General features: G+C 42.7%; 1 protein-coding gene across 1 annotated transcript in view; it reads left to right on the top strand.

Moving 5' to 3' along the window:
• Nucleotides 1-22,465, top strand: part of PSIP1 (PC4 and SFRS1 interacting protein 1) — a 109,252-nt gene that overhangs the window by 17,770 nt on the left and 69,017 nt on the right. The window contains 5 exon segments of the mRNA XM_040358544.1: nucleotides 2,206-2,344; nucleotides 6,827-6,907; nucleotides 6,909-6,941; nucleotides 8,135-8,230; nucleotides 9,437-9,487. Of these exon segments, the coding sequence (XP_040214478.1) occupies nucleotides 2,206-2,344; nucleotides 6,827-6,907; nucleotides 6,909-6,941; nucleotides 8,135-8,230; nucleotides 9,437-9,487 (400 nt within the window).

Below are 22,465 nucleotides of genomic sequence, written 5' to 3'. Positions count from 1 at the left end.
GCTTTGCAGTCGCTGGGTTTTAATGGCATGGCTGTTGCAAGCCTGGTTTTCTGGGGCCGAGGCCTGTCTGTTTTTCGGTGATTGCTACCATGTTGAGGGCACGAATGTCGTCCTCTCGGCCGATTTACCGTCGCACCTGGAAGGCTCACATCTGTGTGATGAGATGAAGTGGCGTCCGCGTACTTATTCGGTTGCCAGAGTCCTGCTGTTCTTACAGCGTGGGGTGGACCAGAAGCTTGCCTTAAGTACATTTAGGGGCATATTTTCTGCTTTGCCTGTCTTCAAAGACCCTTGGTGGATCACTCTCTCTGAGTACATTTGTACAGGGGGGTTTGACGTGTGGCCCCTGTGGTCCGTCGGCCACGGAGTGGTCTTCCTGGTGGCTATTACTTCAGTTAGACGTGTTTCTGAGCTGGCAGCCTTGTCTTGTAAGGCTCCATATCTGGTCTTCCACAGAGTTATGGTAGTGCTGCGTCCACAGCCTTCTTTTCTTCTTCTTAAGGTCGTTTCGACTTTTCTTTTCAATAGGGACATTGTGTTTCCATCCCTGTGTCCTCGCCTGACGCGTCTTAAAGGGGCGGAATGGAATTCCTTGGCTGTTGTCCGAGCTCTGAGAGCTCAGACTCACTTTGTTTCGGTGGCTGGTCCTAGGAAGTGCCTGGCGGTCTCGTCGGCCACCATCTCTAGGTGGATCCGACGGATCGTGGTTCAGGCTTACACCATGAAGGGTCGGGCCCCCCCCCCCCCCCTTTTCTTGTCACGTCGCATTTGACCAGGGCAATGGGTGCCTCTTGGGCCTTCCGAAGTCGAGCGTCTGTTTTCCAGGCGTATAAGGCGACGACCTGGTCGTCCGTTCACACTTTTGCTGAATTTTACAAGGTTGATGCGAGTGCATCTTTGGATGCTTCCTTCAGCCGCAGGGTTTTGCAGGCGGCTGTTTAAAAGTTGCAACTGCTCCATTAGGAGTTCTGTTTTGCTTTGGGGTGAAGTTTTGTTTTTAATGCTGTTCCCACACTTCGTTTTTTGACACTGCTTTGGGACGTCTCACTTTGTCAAGATTGATGCGGTGTCCGTTCATGAATGAAAGAGAACATAGGATTTTTGTACTCGCCGTAAAATCCTTTTCTCTGAGTTTACGGACGAACACAGCACCCACCCCTCTTTTTTTTTTCCTGTTTGTGTTGTTTTTTGATGAACTGAGCTGCATGAGGCAGGGAGAGGGGTTGTACCTAGAGGGACCACCCCTGGGGCGGTACTTTACAGGTTTTTGAGGTGTTAAACATTTAACCTGTTTCTGCCTAGTCCTCTCCTGATTGAAGGCTGAATACCCACTTTGTCAACATTGACGCTGTGTCCGTCTATGAACGAAAGAGAAAGGGATTTTACAGAGAGTACAAGAATCCTAATTATATATATATATATATATATATATATATATATATATATATATATATATATATATATATATATATATATATATATATATATATATATAATATAAAATAAATATTATATATATATATATATATATATATATATATATATAAAATAAATATTATATATATATATATATATATATATATATATATATATATATATAAATTTTAGGATTTTTGTACTCGTGATTATATATATATATATATATATATATATATATATATATATACACACACACATTTTATTATAGTAAAAAATCTAGTTTTTTTTCAAAATTGTCGCTATATTTTTGTTTTATAGTGCAAAAAAAAAAACGCAGAGGTGATCAAATACCACCAAAAGAAAGCTCTATTTGTCGAGGTCAATTTTGATTGGGTGCCACGTCGCACGACCGCAATTGTTAAAGCGACGCAGTTCCGAATCGCAAAAAGTGCTCTGGTCTTTGGCCAGCCAAATGGTCCGGGGCTGAAGTGGTCAATGCAAACAGTAACACACTGCAACCAATTACTGTGCTCCTGGCACAGTTTTTCTAATTCGTAACTGTCAGACACTGGACTTTGCATTAAATGGAACTCCAAACTATGTTAGATGTGTGAGTTGAACACAAAGCATTGCTCTAATGAATTCTTGGTAAACTAATGACTAAAAGTTTGTCAGTTGTTAATTGGTAGTCAACTCACTAAAAGGAAAAAAATAAAATAAATAAATTGGTTTGTTTTTGTTAATATGTGTGCTGCAAATTTTAATTTGTTTTCTTTCATTTTGAAGAGCTTTTTTGGGACCAAAGGACATGTTTCCATATGAAGAAAATAAAGAGAAGTATGGCAAACCCAACAAACGAAAGGGATTCAATGAAGGTTTATGGGAGATAGATAACAATCCCAAAGTTAAATTCTCAACTCCTCAGGTACATGAAATTTAGGCGTGAACATTTTTATATTTGATCTACTGTTTTGATGCACTCGCTGACCAAAAAAATTAGTCCACAGCAGTTCTACAAAATGTTCCCTAACTCCAGCTTGCGGATGATCTGTACCATTTTGAAGTCCTAAAATGTTTTTTCTATCCTTGAGTTTTTTTCAAGGTACCAACAATATCCACACATGCATGTATGGGGGGGAAAAAATACTTTTATTACAGCATGTATCATATGTGAAAGTCTAGTGTGTCTAATGACAGGTAAATGCAAAAAAGTGCATTATCCTGACAAATGTTGGTAAGAAGTTTCACACATTTTGCAATGTGCTTGATGGGGGAAGATTGCATTTATAATCAATCAATCAGTATGATTAACCACTTCCCGCCCCGGTCTATAGCAAAATGACAGCTGGGTGGTGGTTCAGTTATCCTGACTGTCCGTCATGTGACGTCCAGCAGAATAATCCGCAATCGTGGGCCTGCGCACAGTGCAGAGGTCTGTGGTGTTAGTCTGAAACAATGCATCACTGATCTAGGTAAAGAGCCTCTGACTAAGTTTCTTTACTACGTGATCAGCCATGTCCAATCATGGCTGATCAGTGTAAACGGGAAAAGCCGTGTATCGGCTTTTCCTCACTCGAGTCTGACAGGTGTGAGTAGAGGAGAGCCAATCGGCAGCTCTCCTGACATGGGCGTCCAGGACCACCAGGGATGCCAATCGGTGCCCATTAGTAAAGGAGAAATCTTGCTTATTTACAAAATGTTATAACAAACGCAGAACGTTAACCACTTCAGCCCCAGAAGATTTGGCTGCTCAATGACCAGGCCATTTTTTTGCGATATGGCACTGCGTTGCTTTAACTGACAATTGTGCAGTCATGCGATGCTGGACCCAAACAAAATTGATTTCCTTTTTTTCCCTACAAATAGCTTTCTCTGCGGCTTTTATTTTTTGCGCTATAAATAAGAGCGACAATTTTGAAAAAGTTTAGGCCAATATGTATTGTACATATTTTTGGTAAAAAATCGCAATAAGCGTATGTTGGTTTGCGCAAAAGTTATAGCGTCTACAAAATAGTGGGTAGTTTTCTGTCATTTTTATTTATTTGCTAGTATTGGCAGCGATCTGTGTGGGTGTTTGTTTTTTTTTTTTCTCCCCCGGGACTGCGACATGGTGGACACATCGGACACTTTTGAGACATTTTTGGGACCATTGGCATTTATACAGCGATCAGTGCTATAAAAATGCAGATTACTGTAAAACTTCACTGGCAGGGAAGGGGTTAACACTAGGGGGTGACTGTTCCCCATTGTGTTCAAACTGTAGGGGAGATGGGACTGACTAAGGGAAGAGATTGATCATTGTTCATACATTGTATCAACACACGATCAGTCTCCTCGCCCCTGAGAGAATGTATGTATGTATGTGTGTGTGACACACACACACACATCCCCGTTCTCGTTCTGTAACGAGCAATCTCATGAGCTCCGGGGACACCCTTTGGGCACCTGCGGCGCCGGAGGCGTTTTAAAGGGATTGTAAAGGTTCGTTTTTTTCACCTTCATGCATCCTATGCCGCAGTATAACCTGTGTCATACGTTGTGATCAGCCTGTCGAGGTAATACATTTCTATACCCAGGGAAGGAGGGGTCCCTGGCCCCATAAGTGGTCCACAGGAAGGGGGCAGTAGGTATAGTACACCCACAAAATATGCAAATGTTTCTTAATCTGAGGGAAAGCAGTCTGCTATGATTCCACAGTGTACCCACACTTACTCCTAAAAACAATATTCAGAATGAACACCAGAGTGCAGAAGCAATTCCATATAGAGCAGGTGTCTCAAACTGGCGACCCTCCAGCTGTTGCAAAACTACAAGTCCAATGAGGCATTGCAAGAATGACAGTTACCAGCATGACTCCCACAGGCAGAGGCATGATGGGACTTGTAGTTTTACAACAGCTGGAGGGCCACCAGTTTGAGACCCTTGATATAGAGGTTCCTATGTAAATCACAGATCAGCAGTAACCAGTATGTAATCCAAAAGACCACCATATACCAAGATCATAGTTTTCATATCTGCAACAATTAGTGGTGTATAGACCTTCCCATAGAGTTGTGTAAATATCACAAAGTCAAAGTGACCACACCAAAATGGCTGCTGTCAACTAAGCATAATTAACTACAAAAACTTGCATCGCATACTAGCCCATTATGTTGCACTTACCGGCAAACGAAGTTCGCAATGTCCCCGCTGGTGACCATGTCCATCTTCACCCCTCTTCCTTCCGGGGCTCCGGCTCTGTGACTAGCCGGAGTCGCGCAGGAGCAGACCGTCACGGCATGGGCCCTGTTGAAACGGCACGGTCGTGCCCTCTCTTTAGTGCGCATGCACAGATGACGGCACAAGCGTATTTGGCAAATATCTCCCAAGCTGTGCAGGTTTAGGAGATTTTTCCAGTACCTACAGGTAAGCCTTATAGGCTTACAAAAAAGGGGATGAATTTGCGCTAACTAAAAAAAGATGTGTGCTGCAGCTCTGAAAACTTAAATACTAAAGTTCAAGATAAATTTAAAAGGGGAGAAGAGCGCGCATACACCAAGTTAAACTACACCCAAAAATGCCAATGAATAAATATGTGCAATAATGGTGCATTCAATAAAGATATATTCTAAAATATCAATTTAAAAATTGTCCATGTGTAAATCCATGAAGTATTCAACTTCCTAAAATAAAAAGTATGTGCAAAAGTGTACCCAGTAAAGAATATATCATTCAAATAAATTCAGTGAACAAATATCTGTAATATTTAAAAAAAAAAAAAAAAAAAGTCCAAATGTGTGAGTAGTGGAGTATTCAGCTTTCAAAAAGCACACAGGATCTTCAATCAATGAGATGTTCCAGCATATAGCATCACAAAATGCTCCAGCTTATAGTATAACAAACAGCTTACCAAATTTGTAGGATCTCATTAGGTAGAGCAGGGTTTGACAAGTTTGCTTGGAATCTAGGAGCCAGCTAAAAAAGTTAGAAAACAAAAAACGCACCCTGTCCCGCCAAGCTTGCGCGCAAAAGCGAACGCATATGTGAGTAGCGCCCGCATATGTAAACGGTATTCAAACCACACGTGAGGTATCGCTGCGATTGGTAGAGAGGGCAATCATTCTAGCCCTAGACCTCCTCTGTAACTCAAAACATGCGACCTGTAGAATTTTTTAAACGTCGCCTATGGAGATTTTAAAGGGTAAAAGTTTGTCACAATTTTGAAGCTTGACATGTTGGGTATCAATTTACCTGGCGTAACATTATCTTTCACAATATAAAAAAAAATTGGGCCAACTTTACTGTCTTATTTTTTAATTAAAAAAAGTGTATTTTTTTCCCACCAAAAAAAGTGCGCTTGTAAGACCACTGCACAAATACGATGCAACGAAAAGTATTGCAACGACCAGCATTTTATACTCTAGGGTGTTGGAATTAAAAATATATATAATGTTTGGGGGTTCTAATTAGAGGGACGGAGATGGCAGTGAAAAACACAGAACTGCTGTTTTGCTAATTGTAATGTTAATGTGATGTAACCTGTAATGCCAACGGCCACCACAAGATGGCGCCAGATAACAAAAGGAAGCCCCGGCCTCAATTACTGGCCGGCGCAGGCCCGCCGCAATCGTGCCCCACGCTGGCCGGTAATTGAGGCCAGGGCTTTGTGGCCTTCTGCAGGGTTAAGCTTCCCCAGGCGCCAGGTCACAATTTCTTGTCGCATTTACGACCTGCCCCCGGGATTTTGTCGAGGCCTGAGGTAGAGAACATAAGCGCTTGTGCATCAGCCTACCAGCATGAGGCATCCACCTGCAGTCTTCTAATGAGAGGCAATGTGTTCCTGGCTATCAAAGCAGACCACTCCAAGAGGCCTTGTATCCAAAATCTCTCCTTGGTTAAAAAGTGTCTAAAACACCTTGATCAATACAGAACAGAGGAAGGCTTCACGGTGTAGTATTTTCCAAAACAAAGGTTTATTTTTCACACGCATCCAAAGAAGCACTCCGCAAACAAAACATGCTGTGGATCAGATCAGCTGGCTGTTCAGCGTGATAGCGTCACAGGTTATGCTCCACCTGACATTTTTCCTCTTTACAAGGCATCCACTGGCATATCTTTATTAAATGCACCATTATTGCACATATTGATTCATTGGCATTTATTATAGGCTTCCCCGTATGTAAAAGTGTCGTGTAAGGGTTTACAACCTCTTTAAAATTGTTGGAAATGCCTAGCTCTGTCACATTTTTATCTAATGTTTAAATTTTTAGTTCTCCTATGCCAAACTCGCCAAAATTTTCATTCCATTTTTAAGGGCTTCGCCACCTAAAATGGTTCTCTTGTGATTCAAAAAAAATCTGATCACTCATCTCTGCTAGTCCATCACTTTTTTAAATACCCTTTTTTTTTTTTTTTTTTTTCTTTATAGAATATTTTGTCTCTTGCCGATGCTGTTGAAGGGGATGAAGAAGATGCACAGGAAATTTTAGAAGAACCTGGGGAGCAGTCACCTCCAAAAAAAACGGAAGATTTTAACATCAAAGGTGGGTCTAACTCTGTGGTAACATGGTAAAGCAATTCAAGGGATTGTATGCTGATTGCATACTTTGACTATGACAGGGTTTTACATCCTACTCTCTCAATATCTGGACAGATGCAAATCTTTTGTGGTGGGCTGTAATCCAAAAATGTAGGCCTAATATTCTGACTGTGGTGATTTTTGCTTGCTAGGGAAATTTCCTTTACGACTTGACCTATTGACACAATTTGTAGAAAGGAAATCTGTCACTGGTGTCTGGCGGCAAGACCTGACAGATTCCTACCCCACGGTGTTGGCCAGCTCATTAACAAAAAAATCAAAATTTCTGACAAAAAAAAGTAATGCAGTTATGAATTAAAACCTCAATTGCATTTTAAATAGAAATTCAGTAAATGCCTGAATTGTTTTAATATTGGCAACCTGTAATCTTCTGCACAGCAGAGGCCTGGCTGGGAGAGGCAAGGCCAGGGCTCTAAGGCCCTTTTTCTCAGTGTTTTTTAGGCTGGCCCGATCGGAACGTCTCTATGGAGCAATGGTCCAATGACACCTGACATGTGATCCGGTCGGCCAAAAACAGATGGTTGGGGAATCCGTTCCCCATCTGTCGGTTGGATGGAAACGGACAGGTGGTCCGGTCTCATCTGGCTGCACATAGAGGAAAGCAGGCTGTGGCTGTGTTCGCTCTACATAAGCAGAGTGGACACTTGCCTACCTGCCCACTTAGCGGACAGATTCCCTGCTGAGCAGTTGGATCTGCTGGCGGAAGTCCGCCCATCTGAAACAGGCCTAAGGCAGCTTGGGTTCGGCTGCAGTTTGTGAGTGAGCAGAGGGATTGCCTCTGATACTTCATTGTCTGTTCTGCAAACTAGCAGGACGTTCTTTATCAAGCTGTGGTGTAGAAGTAGAGGACCTTTCTGTGCTTTTTGGCAGAGTTGCAAATCCTTGAAAAAAAATTCTGAGAAGGCCAATAGCATACTTTTTTTTTTTTTTTTTCTTCTTTTTTTATATATATATATATATATATGTGTGTGTGTGTGTGTGTGTGTATATATGTATGTATGTATGTATGTATATATGTGTATATATATATATATATATATATATATATATATATATATATATATATATATATATACATACACACATTTCCTATTGCCCGGTTCATTTTTATTAACAACTCTTTTTTTTTTAAATTAGACTTCCAGCAAACATTCTGACTCCAGTGGTCTTGGGTCACCAGAAAAAGATCTCAATACTTCAAAGGAGGACAGTAGTGACCAACTTGGCAGTGAAGTGAGTTTTTACCAAATGCAAAATTACCAACCTTGTCTCTTCCCAAATTAGGAAAATGATTTGCTTTTCGTGATGTCTTAGTGTGGTTTTGGTTTTACTGTCATGTTGCTTCATTGCTCTTGCTTAGGAATACTTAGACCATTCCATCTATTTTTCACTTAAAGGGGTTGTAAAGGAAAAACAATTTTTTCATAATAAGCATCCTTTACCTGCAGACATTCCTCTTTTCACTTCCTCATTGTTCGTTTTTGCTCATAAGTTGCTCTATTTCTTCTCTGTTCTGTTCACTTCCTGCTTGTCTGATTGTTACTCACCACCGTGATGGGAGGGTTTACTGCGGTGGTCAGTGACGTGCTCACCCCCTCCTGGGAACTACATCTGTGCGGCAGGACGCTCTCTACGTGTTAGAGACTTCAAGGAGGTGTGAATTACTGGGCGTGCCGCAATGCATACTAGGAAATGTAGTTCTTGCATGAACAAACGATGCAAACCAGGAAGTGAATGAGAGAACAGAAACTAGAATGCCGGAGGTGATATAGATGAAGGAATTTAATAGGAATTTACTCGTTTTTTAACAGAATCATTACACTATTCTGTCTGTCTACCTTGCAGACATTAATTTTAGGCAAAAAATGTTTTTCCTTTAGTGACCCTTTAAGTTGTACTTGGTGCTGTTTTTGTTCCTGATTTCACTAGGCCTTTATCATTTTTCTTCTTTTAGCGACCTAACCAATCAGTGCTTTCTCAGTGATGGTGCATGTTTTTCTATTCTTTCTGCAATTTATCACATGTATAGCATATTACCATTTTAAAGTAAACCTGTTGCTCTAACCAATCGCATAAACTTTTGGTACATGTTGTGTAATTAGACATTTTAAGACTAAGTTGCTCCAGTTCATAATTAAAAGCAAGCATCACTGGGGCTGTAATTTTATATGCAGATTGCAATTTAGCAAACTGGTTGCCAAAGGTATTATATGCATTTTATAAGATTTAGTAACAACAAGAGGTGATTACCTGTTTCAATGGTTTGGCAAGATATACTGTCTCTATGGGAAGAGGTAGTTCCTAGTTTCCTGGAAAATATTCATGCATTTTGCACTACACTTGTTTTGTTCACTATTTTATGCTCAAATTTACTTATTAATGCCAGAACACCAAATTTTGACAATATGTAATGAAGCATAGTGTTTGACTCCTTTTCAGGATGGACCAACTAATTCACCTGTTAAAAACAAGCGAGGCCGAAAGAAGAAGGTGAGGGGAATATTGCATTACTGTTTGCACTGCAGTCTAGACTGTACTTACAAAAGGATGCATGTAGTATTAATGTCCCCTACACTTTTTATTTTTTTTTATTTTTTATATGTGTAATTCTTTTGTGAAAGCATTACATTTAAATGAGAACTCTGGAATTAAGAAAAAAAATCTAAATTCATAACTCTTTGGCTGCTGTCTCTCCCTGGCTCTAAGACTGAGAACTGAGAGATCACATGACCAATGACCGCTAATTTCTCGGTCCTCTTAGCAGAAAGTGGTGACTCACTGGAGTGCCAGGCTCTGGAGCGGACGAGAACGTCTGGTTCAGCCTCTCTGCAGTGCACTGAGTGGCTAAGCCAGTTGCCGGGGAGGCATATGGGTTGATCACAGTGGTTTTGGTATCCTTCCAGAGCCTGGATCTGCTGATGTCTGCCGACAGCATGCTTTATTCCACCGTCCGCTGAGTCTGGGTCACAGGAGAGCAAAAGTACACTCCTGTGACCGAGAAGAGTAGTGTGCCCAAAAATGCCATGGCCGAATGACAGCTATAGTGCGGTCGCCTTATTCTGGGAGAGTGTACGATGACATCCTCCCAGAGCTTCCTGTGTGCCCCCCGGCAATGTATGTGGTCGTCGGGGTAAAGGGCCAATGACATCGGCCCTTTACCACGTGATCGCTCCACTCAATGACAGCGCGATCACTTGTCAACAAACAGCGCATTTCCAGTTCAGCTCTCTCCTCGCACGTTGTACACACTGATCGGTACAGCAGAAGAGGGAGACTGCAGCAGTACTTATCCATGCCTTTGATTTCTAATTTTATGTCCCTGTTGGTCCTCTGTAGTTTATTATTTTATTATTTTTATTCAGGATTTACTTTATATAGCGAGTTTGTGCCACGCTTAACATGAGGGCAGACAGTTGCAATTTAATACAGGGGAATCGGAGGGTCCTGCTCGATTAGAGCTTACTATCTAGTGAAACAAAAGCTAATAACTGTGGGGGATGAACTCATGGTGAAAAAAAATCAAAGTACAGTTGTTAGGTGTGGGTAGGATAGGCTTCTCTGAAGAGGAGGGTTTTAAGGGATCGTCAAAAAGCTAAAAGAGTAGGAGATAATTGGACAGGTTAGGGTACAGAGTTCTATAGGATTGGAGAGGCTCTGGAAAAGTCCTGGAGGCAAGCAAAGGAGGTGATGACGAGACAGAGAGCAGGAGGTCTTGAGAGGAACGAAGAGAACGATATGGTTGGCTGGCATTTTGAGACTAGGCTAGTGATGTAGCTAAGGACTAAATTGAAATTTTGAATTACATTTGTTGGGTGAGCTGAAGCCAGTGGAGGGATTGACAAAGAAGTAGCAGACAGAGCGATTGGTAAGGTGGATGAGTCTGGCGGCCGCATTCATGATGGATTGAAGGGGCGGTAGCCTATGTAGAGGTAATCCAATGATTAGGGAGTTGCAGTAGCTGAGGCGAGAGCTGAACAGGGATGTAGCCAAAAGTCTTGCAAATGTAGAAGCGCCATACTCTGGAGTAGCAGAATGTATTTTGGGGTGTTATTTGTGGTATGCGTATGCTATGTGTTAGAAATATCTTGTAAATGGACAACTTTGTGTGGGGAAAAAAAAAATTCTTTCCAAGTTTTCCAAAAACTTGTGGGGAAAAAAATGCCATGTTCAAAAGACTCAATGCCCCATAGAATGTATGTTGGGGTGTTTGCTTTCCAAAATGGGGTAATTTTGTGGGCGTTTTAATAGTCCTGGTGCTCCAGAGCCTTAAAAAGTATAATAGGTTGTCAGGAAATTATATGTGTAATTTTATGCTCCTAAAACGCCTGATGGTGCTCCCTGCGTGTTGGGTCTCTCTATGTGGCCAGGCTGTGTAAGTCTCACATGTGGTATCCCCATACTCAGGAGTAGCAGAATGTGTTTTGGGGTGTAGCTGCAAGTATGCCTATACAGTGTGTGAGAAATAACTTTTTTGAATTGTGGGGAAAAAAAACTCATCATGCCACCTACTAAATATTGGGGGGTCTACTTTCCAAAAAGGTCATTTGAGGGCTATTTGTACTTTCCTGGCTTGTTAAGGCCCGTACACGCGATATATGAAAAGCGGACGTAACATTTACGGATCGTTGGTAACAGACGCAAAAGTGTAAATATCCAAATCTCTCTAAAAATGTAAAGGTGTTCATTTTTCCCTTACAGCTTTAAAATATTGTGAAATCCCCCCCAAAACCATATGACCTCTAGAATAAAAAGGTGCTACAGATTTTTTAGACCCCGCGGTATTTGCGCAAATGTTTCGTCAAACAAATATACTCGCAAAAAATACACTAAAACCATTATTGGCAGATAAAAAAAACAGCTAATTTTACAAAATTCCTGCTAAATCTCTACTGAATATAAAAGCTTTAACCTGGTATGAAGTTAATAACAAATTGTAATTTTTACATTGCGCCTTTGAAGTATCGGAGATCTAATCGGACTCCCATATAATTTTTTTTTTTTTTTTTTGAGACGGTCTCTACAGCACTTGAATGAATAGGGAATTTGTATAGAGATTCCTCATTCATAAAAATAAAAGTCTGATATATAGTAACCATGATTGCTGCTATGTATCAGCTGTCAGTGTCAGGTCTCTACTACAGGGGGAAGCTTGGTAAACACCTTTTTATCGAGCCTCAACTTCATTACCACCCACACTAGCATGCCCTCAAGCCTGACAGATCACGGAGATCAATGCAGGGAGAAGCTGCAGGCAGTGGGAGGGGAAGAAGGGATGCCACTTGGAGCGTCCATGAATCGGGGAGGCAGTACAGAGGGGGTGATCTGAATGATGAGGGGGACACTTCGAAATCCCCCCCCCCCCAAGCAGCACCTGAAGCCAGTGGTAGAGGGATGCCAGCTAATGATGGCTGCAGGGAATGCGGTTGGCTGGGGGGGTCGCATTGGGTGTGGGGAGGTTAAATTTGTGCTGGGGGAAAGAAGTTGGGTGAAGGGGCTAGGAACGGAGAGTGGGGGAGAAGTTTTTAGGTGGAAGTTTGTGGTCGGAGGTGGAGAGGCAAGGGACAGGGAAGCAGCGGCATTGGGGGGGGGGGGGGGGGGGTCACAATAGGGGTTAGGAACTCTGATCAGCAGGTTGTAATCCGTTAATCAGCAGTGTGCTGAACAATTCTGCTATAATTTTATTGTAATTGAAGTGACCATGAGCTTATAGCAGAGGGAGAAATGAGGTACGTATAGACTTGGCTATCTGCAGGCACTTTTGTAGGTCTGAATGGTCCTGGCAGTAAAAGGGTCAATTAGCATGGTTTTCGTACGAAAAAACTAAGCGCAAGACTATGCATGTTTAGAAATGAATGAATGCATACAAAACTAGTCAACACATTACATCACTTCTGAAATTGTGTTCTGTTGCGCGATAATTTTTTGTTTAGTAAGTAACCTCTTCACTTTCGACATGACACTAGCATGCAACAGAAAACGGACGAATGATCTGATCGCGTTTAACCACTTAAGCCCCGGACCAATATGCTGCTAAATGCTCAGAGGCGTTTTTACAATTCGGCACTGCGTCGCTTTAACAGACAATTGCGCGGTCGTGCGACGTGGCTCCCAAACAAAATTTGCGTCCTTTTCTTCCCACAAATAGAGCTTTTTTTTATGGTATTTGATTGCCTCTGCAATTTTTATTTTTTGCGCTATAAACAAAAATAGTTTTTTTTTTTTCAAAAATGTCGCTCTATTTTTTACTTTTTGTTAAAAATTTAATAAACTAAATTTTAGTCAAACATTTAGGCCAAAATTTATTTAGCCACAAAAAAGTAAAAAAAAAATCCCAATAAAAAAAAAAATTGGCTTCCTAGCGGTAACAGTGACACTAATACAGCGATCAAAAAAATGATCGCTTAGTGACACTGGCAAAGGGGAGTGAAAGGGTTAACTAGGACGGCGATCAAGGGGTTAAAACTTTATTAGGGGGGGTACGGGGCTACCCTGGACCTAACACTAACTGGCTGTCACACTGACACTAAATGCAGTGATCAGTACATATAGGATCACTGCATTCAGTGACAGTGTGACAGGGGGGTGGGGGGGGGGGGGTGATCGGAAGGGGTTAAGTGTGCCTATGTGTGTGTGGTGTCAGTGTAGTGTTGGTGCGATTTACTGTGTGAGTCTTCTCATCTCGGCGGTTTGAAAATACCGCCGAGATGAGAGCTGCATCACTTCCTCTGCCTATGTTTACATTTTACAGGCAGAGGAAGTGACACGGCGGAGGCTCGCGGGATTGGCTGGGAGCGGTCACGAGGGGGCAGACAGAAACGAACAGCCGCCCCCTCGAGTCGGATCGCTCCCGGAGGTAAGCCGCACGCAGCGGAGGGGGTCCCGATCGGACCCCCGACCCGCTAGAAGGCAGGGACGTATATATACGCCCATCTGCCTGTACGTGCCATTCTGTGGACGTAAATAGTCGTGCGGCGGGCGGTTAAAGTGTCTGAAGAAATGAGAGGCTGTCAGTACATCAGGTGTGATCAATTTTCAAGGCTTGCCACGATAACTTGTCGACTCCAACTTTCTCAAACAATGTACCGTATATACTCGAGTATAAGCTGACCCGAATTTGGGGTGCCCGGCTTTGAAAAATCAGTGCTCCTCGGTCGTAGGTCCCCCAGACAGCAAACTTGGCACTCTTGTAGAGGAGAACTGGGGATATATGTGTGCCAGGTTTCGGGTCCTGGTGACCTACAGCCGGCCGGTACCGGGTCCCCAAATCTACAGGAGAAATTACTGTTTAACATGGGAGTCTTTGGAAGGGGTGCCGACTTTGAAAAAATCGGTGCTCCCCAGCCGTAGGTCCCCCGGACAACAGTCTTTGCACACTTATAGAGGAAGAGTGGGGCTATATAGACCGGTACCGGGTCCCCAAAGTCCGGGAGATCAGGTGCAAAAAGGTGACTCGAGTATAAGTAGAGGGGGGCATTTTCAGCACAAAAAGTGCTTAAAAACTCGACTTCTACTCGAGTATATACGGTAATATACACACTTATTTAGGTTATTTTTACCAAAGATATGTAGCAGTGTAACTTTTGGGCAAAATGTATAAAGCTACATTTTATAACCAAAACGAAGAAGAAAAAATTAACCATTTTCAGTATTTTCATTGACGGTGCAAAAAATAAAAAACCCAGTGGTGATTTAATACCACCAAGGGCGGCATATGCGGTGGGTCAGCATGGCGTCCGAACCGGAAGCTTCTACCCCAAGCATTCCAGAGTTAACCATTAGTGCCCCTGTTCCTGCGGCCTCAGTGGATGCTATGACGGCAGTCCTTGAGGTGTTTGTTGCCAGGATTAAAGCGGTAAGTGGCCAGAAGGGAGGTAAAAAGTTCCCCCTCCCTCTGCCTTCTTCTGGGGATGTCGCTGACACGGAATCAGGCCCTGCTTCTGCGTCTGGCCCTGGTTCCGTCATGTCAGATGATGCAGGCTTAGCCCACACGGACAGTGAGGATGACTTTGCTTTAGGGTCAAAGCATGATAAGGAATTTGTTGGAGCTCTTATCACTGCGGTGCGGGATACCCATAAACTTGAGGATTTGGCGGAGGCATCGGACATGCCGGTCCCTTTTGGGTTCCGCAAGCCACCCCGCAGTGCGGGGTGGCTTATGTGTTCCATATCTGGACAAATTGATGTACAAGGAATGGGATCGGGTGCAGAAAGTTTTTGCTGTTCCAAAATACTTTGCGGTCCGTTACCCGTTTGAGGAGGATTTCCTAAAAAAAAAGTGGGTATCTCCTCCGTCAGTGGACCCCCCTGTGTCCAGACTGAACAAGGCTACCACGTTATCTGTGGAAGGGGCTCCCGCTTTTAAGGACCCCGCAGATGGAACTGAGGCCCGCTCCGTGTTTACAGTGGTGGGGTCGGCGGTGAGACCAGTTTTGTCCGGGGCTCTGGTGTCGCAGACACTTACAGAACGGGCAAAGTCCTTGCTGCAGGAGCTGGAGGCGCAGAATGTCTGAGACCCAAGGAAACTGCTGAATGGCATGTTGAGTCCGTAAAAAAATTTTTTTTTTTTTTTTTTTTTTTTTTGTCCCAAGTGATTGAATAATGACTTTTTTTTTACAAAAAGTTGTCACTAAATTATATATTGCTCACACATGCCATGGTTATATGTGGAATTGCACCCCAAAATACATTCTGCTGCTTCTCCTGAGTACGGGGATACCACATGTTTGGGACTTTTTGGGAGCCTAGCCGCGTACGGGACCCCAAAAACCAAGCACCGCCTTCAGCATTTCTAAGGGCGCAAATTTTTGATTTCACTCCTCACTACCTATCACAGTTTCGAAGACCATAAAATGCCAAAATGGCACAAAACCCCCCCAAAATGACCCCATTTTGGAAAGTAAGACACCCCAAGCTATTTGCTGAGGCATGTCGAGTCCATGGAATATTTTATATTTTGACACAAGTTGCGGGAATATGACAAACTGATTTTTTTTTTTTTTTTTTGCACAAAGTTGTCACTAAATTATATATATTGATTACACATGCCATGGTTATATGTGGAATTGCACCCCCAAATACATTCTGCTGCTTCTCCTGAGTACAGGGATACCACATGTGTGGGACTTTTTGAGAAGCCTAGCCGTGTACGGGACCCTGAAACCAAGCACCGCCTTCAAGATTTCGAAGGGCATACATTTTTCATTTCACTCCTCACTACACTCCTCACTACATATCGCTACCTATCACAGTTTTGAAGGCCATAAAATGCCAAGATGGCACACAGCCCCCCCCCAAATGACCCCATTTTGGAAAGAAGACACCCCAAGCTATTTGCTGAGAGGCATTTTGAGCCCAATGAATATTTTCTTTTTTTTGCCCCAAGTGATTTAATAATGACCAAAAAAAATAAAATTTTACAAAACGTTGTCACTAAATGATATATTGCTCACATATGCCATAGGCATATGTGGAATTACACCCCAAAATACATTCTGCTGCTGCTTCTCCCGAGTACGGGGATACCAGATGTGTGGGACTTTTTGGGAGTCTAGCTGCATACGGGACCCCGAAAACCAAGCACTGCCTTCAAGATTTCTAAGGGCATACATTTTTGATTTCACTCCTCACTACTTATCACGGTTTTGAAGGCCATAAAATGCCAAAATAGCATAACCCCCCCCCCCCTCCAATTGACCCCATTTTGGAAAGTAGACACCCCAAGCTATTTGCTGAGAGGCATAGTGAGTATTTTACAGCTCTCATTTGTTTTTGAAATTAAGAAAGAAAAAAAAAAAATGTTCTTTTTTTTTTTAAATTTTCAAAACTTTGTGACAAAAAGCGAGATCTGCAAAATACTCACCATACCTCTCAGCAAATAGCTTGGGGTGTCTACTTTCCATTTGGGGGGGGGGGGTTTGTGCCATCTGGGCATCCCATGGCCTCCGAAATTGTGATAGGTAGTGAGGAGTAAAATAAAAAATGTACACCCTTAGAAAGCGGTGGTGATTGGTTTTTGGGGTCCCGTACGCGGCTAGGCTTCCAAAAAGTCTCATACATGTGGTATCCCCGTACTCAGGAGAAGCAGCAGAATGTATTTTGGGGTGTAATTCCACATATGCCCATGGCATGTTTGAGCAATATATCATTTAGTGACAACTTTGCGCAAAAAAAAAATATATATATATTTATTTTTTCCCGCAACTTGTGTCAAAATATAAAATATTCCATTGACTCGAGATGCCTCTCTGCAAATAGCTTGGGGTGTCTACTTTCCAAAATGGGGTCATTTGGGGGGGGGGGGGGGGGGGTTTGAATTATCCTGGCATTTTATGCACAACATTTAGAAGCTTTTGTCACACATCACCCACTCTTCTAACCACTTGAAGACAAAGCCCTTTCTGACACTGTTTGTTTACATAAAAACATATTTTTTTTTGCACGAAAGTTAAGTTGAACCCCCAAACATATCTTTTTTTTTTTTTAAAGCAAAGGCCCTACAGATTAAAATGGTGGGTGTTGCATTTTTTTTCACACAGTATTTGCGCAGCGATTTTTCAAACGCAATTTTTGGGGAAAAAATACACTTTTTTTTTTTTTTTCTAAAACACACTATATTGCCCAAATTATTGATGAAATAAAAAAGATGATCTTAGGCTGAGTACATGAATGCCAAACACGACATACTTTAAAATTGCACACAAACGCGCAGTGGCGACAGACTACATACATTTTTAAAAGCCTTTACAGGTTACCACATTTACAGAGGAGGTCTTCTGCTAAAATGACTGCCCTTCGCGGTGATACCTCACATGCATGGTACAATTGCTGTTTACATATGACTCCAGACCGACGCTTGCGTTCGCCTTTGCGCAAGAGCAGGGGGGGACAGGGATGCTTTTTTTTTTTTTTTTTTTTTTTTTTTTTTTTTTTAGCTTTTTTTATTTATAAACTGTTCCTTCCATTTTATTTCTTTGTTTACCTTTTTTTTTATTGTTATCTCAGGGAATGTAAATATCCCTTATGATAGCAATAGTTAGTGACAGGTACTCCTTCTTCTTTTTTTTTTTTTTTAAATGGGGTCTATTAGACCCTAGATCTTTCCTCCTGCCCTCAAAGCATCTGACCACACCAAGATCGGTGTGATAAAATGATTTCCTAATGGCGCTGTTTATGTCCGGGGGGGGGGGGGGTCATTCCCTCCCACTGAATGTAAAGGCAGTCTAGAGGCCAATTAGCTGCTAGGACTGCTTTTACATGAAAGCCGACCGCTGGCTGAAAAGAATGATACCAAGATGATACCAAAACCTGCAGGCATCATTCTGGTATAACCATTCAAAGTCCAGCAACATACCAGTACTTTGATGGTTCTTGTTGGACATGTATTGTAATGTTTTTTTTTTTTTTTTTTTTTTTTTTTTTTTCATGTAGCCTGTTGGTTGAATGAAAAAAAGATGGTATGCCCACCATTAGAATACCTCCCTTCATCCACCCACTTCTAATGATGGGCATACATGCACCATTTATATATGCCGAAGCATGGGGGCATCCTCCCGCAAAAAAGTTATGCCACGTACACACGGTCGGACTTTTCCATGGGGAAAGCCTCCGTAGGAATGTCGACCGTATGTACGCGGCATTAGGAGCAAAATCGCTCCTCCGCCCCTAATGCCCCCATGCTTCGGCATATATGCTCTTTTTTAACTGTGGTGGTGAAATCACCTCCTACAGCGTTGGAGTCGCGGCTTTATATATCGTGGGAGCAAACGCTGTTACTGTCAAAATAAATACAGTGGGGATCGAAAGTTTGGGCACCCCAGGTAAAAATGTGTATTAATGTGCATAACGAAGCCAAGGAAAGATGAAAAAATCTCCAAAAGGCATCAAATTACAAATTAGACATTCTTATAATATGTCAAAAAAAAGTTTGATTTTATTTCCATCATGTACACTTTCAAAATGACAGAAAACAAAAATGGCGACTGCAAAAGTTTGGGCACCCTGCAGAATTTATAGCATGCACTGCCCCCTTTGCAAAGCTGAGACCTGCCAGTGTCATGAATTGTTCTCAATCATCGTCTGGGAAGACCAGGTGATGTCAATCTCAAAGGTTTTAAATGCCCAGACTCATCTGGCCTTGCCCCAACAATCAGCACCATGGGTTCTTCTAAGCAGTTGTCTAGAAAACAAACTGAAAATAGTTGACGCTCCCAAACCTGGAGAAGGCTATAAGATAGCAAAGCATTTTCAGATGTCAATATCCTCTGTTCGGAATGTAATTAATAGGGTTGTCCCGATACCACTTTTTTGAGACCGTGTACAAGTACCGATACTTTTTTTCAAGTACTCGCCGATACCGAATACAAATACTCCTTTTTTTTTTCTTTTTTTTTTTTTTTTTTTTTTTTTTTTTATTATTATTTACATTTTAATTATTTATTGCAATCTTTTTTTTTTTTTTTTTTTTTTTTTTTATTATTATTTACATTTTAATTATTTATTGCAATCTTTTTTTTTTTTTTTTTTTTTTTTTTTTTAGCCCAGTTGGGGGGGGGGGGCTTTGGTGAGATATCAGGGGTCTTAACAGACCTCTGATATCTCCCCTTTGATGCAGAGAAAGGGACTAAGGACAGTCCCTTTCTCAGCTGCACTGAAAATGAATGGAGAGAAGACAGAGGCTCCTATCCATTCATAAACTGAAACATTGTAAACACAGGTTACGATGTTTCAGTTGTATGAATGAACAGTTAGTGATCACTGACTCTGTTCATTCGGAAAAGGTAGGAGCCGGGTTCAGCGGCTCCTACCGCCGCTCTCCATCCTGACAGAGGGGGTGGAGGAGGAGGACATGGAGAATGACACCACAGAGGGGGGACAGCTGCGGCACGGAGGGGGACAGCTGCGGCACGTCACGGATGGGGAGAGCAGCGGCACGGAGGGGGGACATGGAGCATGGAGGGGAAGCGCAGAGCCAAGGAGGATAGCAGCGGTACAGAAGGGGGGACACAGAGCATGATGGGGGAGAGCAGAACCCAGGAGGATAGCAGTGGCATGGAGGGGGAGAGCAGAACGGATAGGGGGAACTGGAGGAGGATACAGGGAAAGTCAGGTATCGGGTGAAGTATCGGAGCATTTTCCCCGAGTACAAGTACTCGGGGAAATGCTTAGTATCGGTCCCGTTACTAGTATCAGTATCAGGACAACCATAGTAATTAAGAAATGGTAGTCATCAGGAACAGTGGAAGTTAAAGCAAGATCTGGAAGACCAAGAAAAATATCAGACGGAATAGCTTGCAGGATTGTGAGAAAACCCACGTTTTGACTGCACGATCACTCCAGAGAGATCTGGCAGACACTGGAGTTGTGGTACACTATTCCACTATAAAGAGATACTTGTACAAATATGGTCTTCATGGAAGAGTCATCAGAAGAAAACCTGTTCTACGTCCTCACCACAAAAATCAGCGTTTGAACTTTGCAAATGATCATGTAGACAAGCCTGATGCATTTTGGAAACCAGTTCTGTGGACCGATGAGGTTAAAATTTAACCTTTTGGCCGAAATGAGCAAAGGTACGTTTGGAGAAGAAAGGGCACAGAATTTAATGAAAAGAACCCATGTCCAACTGTATGGGGGTGGATCAATCATGCTTTGGGGTTGTATTGCAGCCAGTGGCACAGGGAACATTTCACGAGTAGAAAGAAAAATGGATTCAATTAAATTTCAGCAAATTCTGCATGGTAACTTGATGCCATCTGTGAAAAAGCTGAAGTTAAAGAGAGGATGGCTTCTACAAATGGATAATGATCCTAAACACACCTCAAAAAATCCACGGGGGATTACATCAAGAGGCGTAAACTGAAGGTTTTGCCATGGCCTTCACAATCTCCTGACCTCAACATAATTGAAAATCTATGGATAGACCTTAAAAGAGCAGTGCGTGACAGAGCCCAGAAATCTCAAAGAACTGGAAGACTTTTGTAAGAAAGAATGGGCAAAGATACCTCAAACAAGAATTGAAAGACTATTGGCTGGCTACAAAAAGCGTTTACAAGCTGTGATACTTGCCAAAGGGGGCAGTACAAGATATTAACTCTGCAGGGTGCCCTGTGAAATGCTTTACCCTACGCTAATACTTCACTCGTGTGTGGAAGCGTGCAAAACATTCACCAATACAAAGACCATGATTGGCAGTACAGCGGGGACAAAAATAACGGGTGTCACGCCTAGATCCGCGCTTGCTACAGACGCGACATCTTCTTTGGGGGGCTCGTTGGGTAGGGGTACTCTCGAGGACAATGCGAAAAATGCCTCTCATGCAGTCTGCTTACTGCATTTGATAGGGGATGGTGAGGTGCAGAACCGTCTGGATACAGGAGTTCTAAGATCTCATCCTGGAATGTAAGGAAGGATCCATTCCGTCCTGAAGCTTTGTATAAGACATAAGCATTCAGTAAAGTCAATTGAAATATAGACACTTTTTTGTACCAGCGTCTCGCCTTACGGGCAATATGATACGGCACCATCAACCGGTCGTTGAGGCCTACCCCGTCCCACATTTTGGTTATATTCGTGGACACAGAGGGGTTTCTCCAAGACCAGCCGCCGTACGAATTTGTACTGTCGTGTCTGCGTGAAGGGTGGTAAGAACGAAAACATTCTTATTGTCCCGCCACTTCACAGCAAGCAAATTATTACACCTGCAGCAGGCTCCCGCCCCCAGCCTAAGACTGGAATCTACAAGCCGCTGGGGAAAGCCCCGGCGATTAGGTCGCACGGTGCCACATGCTTTAATCTGATGATCAAACAAGTGGCACGCTGGTGTAATAATTGTCCACGAATAAGTGGTACCCCTTTCCGAATAAGGGTGACACCAAGTCCCACATGATCTTGCCAGCGCTCCCCATGTAATTTGGGCAACCCTCCGGCTCTACCTCACTATCTTTGCCCTCCTAAACCCTAAAGCTCCATGTGTAGCCCGTTGCCCTGTCACAAAGCTTATAGAGCTTGACCCCGTATCTGGCACGCTTGCTGGGAAGGTACTGCTTGAAAGACAAGCGGCCAGAAAATGTAATCAGGGACTCATCAACGCAGACAACTTGCTGGGGATTAAACAAGGCTGCATAACGTTCGTTGAAATGGTTTGAGGGGCCGAATTTTGTAGAGCCGGTCAAATTCAGGGTCTCCACCCGGACGACAAAGTGCATTGTCACTGAAATGCAAGAACCGCAGGATGGCCTCGTATCGTTTCCTGGCCATGCAAGCAGAGAATATGGGCATATGGTGGTGTGGACTTGTGGACCAATACATCCGCAACTTCGGAAATTGGTGTATACCCATGTTGAGGGTAAGGCCCAGAAAGGTCTTAAATTCGGAAACCGTAAGTGGTTTCCATTCTCTGGCAAGGACGGACTGGGGATTAGCGGCGATGTAAGTACCAGCATATAAATTACTCTGGTCCACAATAGATCT

Source organism: Rana temporaria, chromosome 1 (assembly GCF_905171775.1).
Source record: "Rana temporaria chromosome 1, aRanTem1.1, whole genome shotgun sequence".
Lineage (NCBI taxonomy): Eukaryota > Metazoa > Chordata > Amphibia > Anura > Ranidae > Rana > Rana temporaria.
This window is presented reverse-complemented; position numbering and strand designations above follow the sequence as displayed.